This window comes from Gekko japonicus, unplaced genomic scaffold (genome assembly GCF_001447785.1).
Source record: "Gekko japonicus isolate JY-2015 unplaced genomic scaffold, Gekko_japonicus_V1.1 scaffold1396, whole genome shotgun sequence".
NCBI classification, from domain to species: Eukaryota; Metazoa; Chordata; class Lepidosauria; order Squamata; family Gekkonidae; genus Gekko; species Gekko japonicus.
Window position 1 is genome coordinate 129890 of NW_015173172.1, and position 7587 is coordinate 137476.

The 7587-nt window shown below is 42.2% G+C and overlaps 1 protein-coding gene across 4 annotated transcripts in view; it reads left to right on the forward strand.

Moving 5' to 3' along the window:
• MITD1 (microtubule interacting and trafficking domain containing 1) overlaps positions 1 to 7367 on the forward strand; it is a 9651-nt gene extending 2284 nt beyond the window's left edge. For 2 of the 4 annotated variants that reach the window (XM_015422544.1, XM_015422542.1), the window contains 6 exons: positions 3032 to 3133; positions 3253 to 3389; positions 3470 to 3556; positions 5109 to 5224; positions 6741 to 6801; positions 7206 to 7367. In XM_015422544.1, coding sequence (XP_015278030.1) covers positions 3032 to 3133; positions 3253 to 3389; positions 3470 to 3556; positions 5109 to 5224; positions 6741 to 6801; positions 7206 to 7301 — 599 coding nt within the window. In that variant the 3' untranslated portion in view covers positions 7302 to 7367. Of the gene's footprint in view, positions 1 to 3031; positions 3134 to 3252; positions 3390 to 3469; positions 3557 to 5108; positions 5269 to 6116; positions 6414 to 6740; positions 6802 to 7205 lie in introns of those variants that run through there. The other 2 variants (XM_015422543.1, XM_015422546.1) reach the window with 2 other exon arrangements.
• The last annotated feature ends 220 nt before the right edge of the window (positions 7368 to 7587 follow it).

Below are 7587 nucleotides of genomic sequence, written 5' to 3' on the forward strand. Positions count from 1 at the left end.
GGGGGCCCGGGGGGGGGGGGGGGGAGTCAAAGACAGTGCTGTGGACAGGACAGGGGGCCAGAATAGGTTGAACGCCTGCCACCTGAACTGAAGGCCTGGCAGAACAGCTCCGTTTTATAGGCCCTGCAGAACTGTGCTAGGTCCTAGAGGACCCTGATTTCGAGCGGGAGCATGTTCCACCAGGCCAGGGGTAGGACTGAAAAAGCCCTCTCCCTGGTTGAGGCTAAGCAGATGTCCCTCAGGCCAGGGACCACCAGGAGATGTTGATCAGAAGAGCGCAAAGCTCTCCAGGGCTCATGGGGGAGAGGTGGTCCCACAGGTATGATGGGTCCCAGGGCTTTGAAGGTCAAAACCATAACCTTGAACCGGATCCAGTATTCGATCGGCAGCCAGTGAAGTTGGCGCAACATGCAGGCGTCACCATCAACAAGCTTGCTGCCACATTCTGCACAAGCTGCAATTTCTGGATCAGGCTCAAGGGTAGCCCTGCATAGAGCGAGTTACAGTAGTCTAGGCTGGAAGTGACCATTGCATGGATCACTGTAGCTAAGTCCTGGTGAGCAAGGTAGGGAACTAGTTGCCTGATTAGCCGAAGGTGATAAAAGTCTGATCTGGCAGCTGAACTGACCTGGGCCTCCAAAGTGACCTGGGCCCCCATAGTAAGTGAGGAATCCAGTATCACCCCAAGACTCCTTACCTCCGGTGCTGGCACCATGGCGCCCCACCCAAGTTACGACACAAGAGTTAAAATACTTCCTGTAAATTCTCTACACTGAAATCCTAGTTTTGTAAAATACGTGGTTAAGTGTGCGGAGTCTAATCTGGGAGAACCGGGTTTGATTCCCCACTCCTCCACTTGCACCTGCTGATGTGACCTTGGGTCAGTCACAAGCTCTGGCACAGCTGTCCTTGAAAAAGAGCAGTTTGTGTCATAATTCTCTCAGCCCCACCCACCTCACAGAGTGTCTGTTGTGGGGAGGGGAAGGGAAAGGAGTTTGTAAGCCGCTCTGAGACTCCGAGTGAAGGGCGGGGTATAAATCCAATCTCCTCCTCCTCTTCCTCCTCTTCCTCCTCTTCCTCCTCTTCCTCTTCCTCCTCTTCCTCTTCTTCCTCCTCTTCCTCTTCTTCCTCTTCTGTATTTTCTCAGAATTCCACATTTTAATCACTGAGTAAAGGAGTGTTTCCTTTTATCCATCCTAAATCTACTGTCTATCACCTTCATTGGGTGCCCTTGAATTCTAGGATTTGGGGAGAGGGAGAAAAAGTTATCTCTGTCCACTCTCTCTACCCTGTGTATCATTGTATAAACCTCTATCTTGTTCCCCTTAGTCTCTTTTCTAAACTGAAAAGTCACATATTTGTCATAGGGAAGGTGCTCCAATACCCTAATCATCTTGCTTGCCTTCAGTTCTTTTTCCAGCTTTGCAGTGCCATTTCTGAGATAAGTGACTAGAACTGCACACAGTATTACAAATGAGGCCACACCATAGATCTATACAAGGGCATTAAAATATGGGCTGTTTTATTTTCAGTACCTTTCCTAATCTCAGCATAGTAAAGGTAAAGATTCCCTTGCTCGAAAGCCAGTCGAACCTGACTCTAGGGTTGCGGTGCTCATCTCCGTTTCAAAGCCGAAGAACCAGCGCTGTCCGAAGACGTTTCCGTGGTTATGTGGCCGGCATGACTAGACGCCAAGGTGCACGGAACGCTGTTACCTTCCCACCGAAGTGGTACCTATTTATCTACTTGCAATTTCTTGCTTTCGAACTGCTAGGTTGGCAGGAGCTGGAACTAGAGATGGGAGCTCACTCCATCATGCGGCACCCGGGTCTCGAACTGCTGAACTACTGACCTTCCACAGCCTGCAGTTCAGCGTCTTAACTCAGCGTAAAGTTTGCCTTTTTCACGACTGCAGCACAGTGGGTTGACACTTTCATTGACCTACCTGCTATGACCCTAAAGTCTTTTCCCCTCTCAGTCTCAGCAAGTTCAGACCCCATTAGCATATATATGAAGTTAGGATTTTTGTTCCCATGTGCATCACCTTACAGTTATTTACATTGAACTTTCTTTTCTGCATTCTTGTCCGCTCACTGAATTTGTGGAGATTCTCCTAGAGCTCCTCATAGTTGGCCTTGATTTTCAGCATCCTGAATCATTTGATGTCATTGGCAAACTTGGCAACTACACTGCTCACTCTCAGTTCTAGACCACTTATGAACACATTAAATAGCACCAGCCCAATACTGATCCTTGTGGGACCATACTGCTTACTTCCCTCCAATGCAAGAGCTGTTCACCTATTCCTGCTCACAACATCTGTCATTTAACCAGTTTTAATCCATAAGAGGGCCCATTCTCTTACCCCATGAATGCTAAATGTACTCAGGAGTCTTTGGTGTGGCCTCTTGCATAAAGGTACTTGAAAATCCAAGTACATAATGTCTGCCAGGTTAACGTTATCTACATGCTTGTTCACTTTCTCAAAGAACTCCAAAAGGTTGGTGAGGCAGGAATTTACTTTGCAGAAGCCATGCTGGTTCTCTTTCAGCAAACTTTGTCTAATAATTATGTCTTTGACGACAGTTTTACTAGTTTGCCAGGGCCAGTTGCTTGGCTAACTGGCCTGTAATTTTCTAGTACCCCTCTAGACCTTAAAAAAAATATATCAGTGTAACCACACTTGCATTAACCTCGCCCAACAACCTTCTAGAAGGTTCAGCAAATGCACTGTCTAGCGCTCCATCTTAAAAGGTCCCCAAATATGTAGTTTTGTGAAGTTGTCTACTCACATGTGGAGACCTGCCAAAATGTTAAAGGCAGAGGAGTCCCTGTTAAATAACTACCACAAAATCTTGTGCCACTAGACTGCTTTTCCTTTTAACTTTAGTTGAGCTGGTGGTTGCTGCTGCACTACACAGAGACATTTGCACCACAGTCAACACCATTACTGTATGTATGCAGTTTGTACATTTAAAGGGAATGACTAAGGTAATGGAATTGTTCTTTCATGGTCCTTGTCTATTTGCAGATACAAAGGATAAGACCAAAAAGGCTCATTACCGAGCAAAAATATCAGAATACGTGAGCAGAGCTGAAGCTATCAAGAAGTGTCTTCAGAGAGAAAAAGAAGGTATGAAGCTTAATGTAAGGTTCTTCAATATAGCCCTAGAAGGCGCCATTTACAGACTTCATTGGAATTGCAGTATGCCTCTTTCAAGACACCATTGCAGATGTTTTCTTGTTTTTTAGATGGAAAATACCACAAACAAATTAAGATTGAAGAAAACACAAAAGGTTTCAGCTACGAAAAGCTGTTCCAAGAGTATCTTAATGAAACTGTTACAGAGGTTTGGGTTGAGGACCCTTATATTAGGCAAGTTCATCAGGTAAAAACATTGTTGATTTCCGCAGCCCAAAAGTTTGCTCTTTTCCAATGGAAAAATTAACCATATTGAATTGCTTACAGTTGTACAACTTCTTGAGATTCTGTGAAATGCTGGTTAAAGGACCATGTAAAGTGAAGACTATTCACCTCCTTACCTCTTATGAAGAAGTGAGTATTTACACTAAAACCGATTACTCTGTATGTCATACTTACTGAAGTGATTAAGTGTAACTGCCATGTTAGGAGAATGAACGCCAAGATGGGTGTCCCCACTGGAAGCCTTCGTAAAACCCTTGCTTTTGACAACAAGTAAAAAAGCGAACTATAACATATTGTTAGAAGGAAACGACAATTTGAAAACAGAAGAAAAGTTGATGCGAGAATATCAAATTAATTTATCCTGGTGGGAAAATAACTTACTACGAGATAGATATGGTAAAGATAAACTAAAAGGATTTGAAGATAGAAATGCCCAACTTGATAAGATATGGTTATCATCCAGTGACAAATTAATTCAGAAACTTTATGGATTTTTATTAGAAGATTATGAGCTGGATGAAAATATAAAATCTGTTATGATTGCTTGGATGCAGGATATGGGAAAAGAGATTGAAATAGAACAATGGAATACAATATGGAAGTCTGCAAAATTTATGAGAGCCATAGCCTATAAGGAAAATATCTATATAATGTTTCACAGGTGATATTGGTCCCCAGATAAAATTGCGAAGTGTTATCCACAAATATCTAACAATTGTTGGAAATGTAAGTCGAACGTGGGGACCTTTTACCACATATGGTGGAAATGCAACAAAATTCAAATATATTGGAAAATGGTTCATAAAGTTATTCTAGAAATATTGAATTTAGATGTCGTGCTAACACCAGAAACCTATTTATTGAATATAATTCCAAAAGGATATGATAAGCAAGATATTTATTTATTAGTATATATAATAACAGCTGCGAGAATTTTAGTGGCCAAAAATTGGAAAATGGATAAAATACCCTCAAAAGAGGACTTAATAGTAAAATTATTAGAACTAGCACAAATGGATAACTTAAGTTTAATACTTCAGGATAAAGATACAAAAATACAGAACAAAAGATGGTTATGGGTTTATAACTGGATTAAACATGTAAAAATGTAATAAGAAAAGAAAAGGAGACAACAGTTTGATACATGACACGTAACTTGACTAAAAGACTCTAAACGTATATGTAATTAAAGAGAAATGTTTGTAAATAGACTGAAAAGTCGATAAATAAACGTGTAAAAAAAAAGGAGCATGAATGGATCTGCTCTTGTCAGAGGAGTTTTCAGTACATATTTTGCTAGCTGAGATGTAGGCTTGGATCCACTGGAGCATTTCAGTGGATGAGTTTCTATCTCTCACAGCAGAACTCTTACTCCCCCCCCCCCCATGCTGTTGCTTGGGGTCTTCTAACCCCTAGAAGCAGCAGCATTGTGGCCTACAGTGGGAACAGGAGGAAAGGAAGGTCCAATCCATGGACAGAAACCCTGTCCATGTGCAGAAATTACTGATGGATCCAACCCAAAATGTTTCAGATTTTTAAATGGGAACTTAAATGGTAACATCTCTCCCTTTCCTTGTTTTGTTCTGAAAAAAGTTTAATATCTGGTTGCATTTAATGAAAATCGTATATGAGCCTGTTCATTCAGAGAATTTGCCATATGTCTGTTGAATTATCTTAACAGGGCAGTGGAAAGAGTCAGCAGATGAGTGGTCTACAGGACATAGAACGGTCCCTGAATGATTATGGAGTAACACTGGATGTGTCATACTCTTCTTCGATACATGATCGAGAGATTAGGTTGGTGATACATCAGGAAAATACCAAGTCAGTGTTGAACACTGGTAAATGAGGTGTATATTGTTGATTATTGTCTTTTAATTTTGCACACATCAGGCTTGCTAGTTCCATGTCTGGTGACTGTGGCTTGGATCCTGAGGCATTGTTTCCCTTGCACTTCTCTCTTTCAGGCGGTCCTCTAGAGTTAGCAGTTCTGTGTGCATAAAGGCTCCTTGAAAAACATTAGTCTCAAGCATGTGAAAGTGTGGTAGCAGAGGGAGGGAGTGCCATTGTGGAGGAAAACCTCCATAATGGCTGGAGAGAGGTGTAGGAGGAACTATGTCACAGGATCCAAACCTTTAGCTGAAGCTTTAACCATTCCAAAGCAGTGTGTGGCAGTGTTAACTCCTGCCCTGGCATTCATGTAGTCTACTTTCTTATCCGTTCTTGTCTGCCATGAGACAAACTGAAGTCCTGCTTACTACAGCAGGTACAAAAGACTAGGGGAAAGAGACAAGCACTTCCTGTACCCAGAGTTTGCTCATATGAGGCAATTGGAGCAGTGCAAGCATCTCCCCCTCTCCACATACAAATAACATCATTTGTGAAGCAGACACTCCTCTCAGAAGCCTCTGTGGCCTAAATTTTGCATGATATCTCTGGCTTTTCCCTTTTAAAGTGAGACAAATCGTTCACTTCAGGACATCATGCAATACAGGTCCTCAAGTGAAATATCCCATTTCACATGAGGTATTAAATATGTGGTTGAGGACTCACAGTAATTCTTCCTTCCTGCAACTGAGTGCCCATCTCAGGAAATGTATGAACAGGGTATAGACCTGTATCTTTAAGATTCACAAGCTCTGTTTTATTGACAGAAGAACCAAATCCCATCTTCCCTTGTCTGTTGCAGATCCTTACACCACTCCAAAAGCTGCTTCTGAGTGTGCCTTAAGAACAGTATGGGAAGCGGCACTGTAGGATACATCTCCAGTGGAAAATCTAGGGAAATTGTGGGACACCCACACCCTGCTTGATCAATAGTGCCTTCTGCTCACACACGACTGCCTTAGATCTCAACCCATAGTGTCTTTCTCCACCAGAATAGACAAGTTACAAAGCCTAGAATGGTTACTCTTATTTGTTGTTTGATTACTGTGAGTTTCTGGTGTGTTAATAATTTTCTGGCACTACGTATGTGTCAAATTCTTGGTCAACAGTAAATGACATCCCTGTGGAGAAAGTCACTATTTCATTTGCCAGATGAGGAAGTGAAGCTGAGATAGCAACTTGGCCACTGCTATCTATTCCTGACCCAGGAGAAGTTTGAACCAGGGTCTCCCAGGTTACATTAGCAGCATCACACTGGCTTATTAGAACTGAATTCCTGCTATTGCTTCAACAAATTTGAATCATTCGTCTAGATTATAGGAGTAAAGGAAGACCCTGTTCTAAACAGTACACGTATTCAATAAACTATTATTATAGTTAGTACGTTTGTGAGATATAATATACTTTTCTTGCATTTAAAAAACAGATTCAACAATGGATGGATTATTAAGATTGGAAGGGGTCTTGATTATTTTAAGAAACCACAGGTGAGGTTTATTTGGTCTTTCCACCTTAGAATATACTTGAATAACTGTGGCCCTGGTCACACGGGCCGGATATTGCGGGGGGTGGAGACGTGGCTGTTTGCCCTGGAGCAAACTACCGCGCGGCCGCTGGATCAAACGTCCCATGGTTCGGGGGGAGGTGCCGATCATACGTCAATCCCTGTGGCATGGCAAAGAAGCGGCGCGGCGGATTTTTTTTTTTTAACCGAAGTGTGCGCATGCGCCGTTGGGTGCTTGTGCGCATCCCGTGGAGACTTGGGGGGAAAAAAACTTTTCGCGACGGGACATGGGCGGGCGCCAGATGCCTATCTTCCGTCTCTGTAGCATGGCTAATGCTCCGTGTGACCGCAGTCTGTATTTTATTAACAAAAACTTATTTTCTGCAGGGTCGTTTTTGCCTTGGGTACTGTGACCTTGATTTGAGACCATGTCATGAAACTACTGTGGATGTCTTTCATATGAAGCATACAAAGAAAACATGATTTTATATTAATCCATCTATATTTTACTGTTTTTGTTTTCAAACATGAGCTATTTTATTCCACTGTACCTACTGTTGAGTTTTCTAAAACAAGTGTTTCTAATAATTGTACATATTGAGTAGAATGTCTAACAAAAGTTGTGTATGTTTAAATCAGGATTTCACATTCTGTATGGACTTCATCTGGAGCTTTTGAGCTCAGTTGAAGTAAAAACTGCTATTCCAGTTTGCTTGCTTGTGGTAGAGCACCGTGTTTTCTTACTGCATGGACACTGTATGGAAGAATG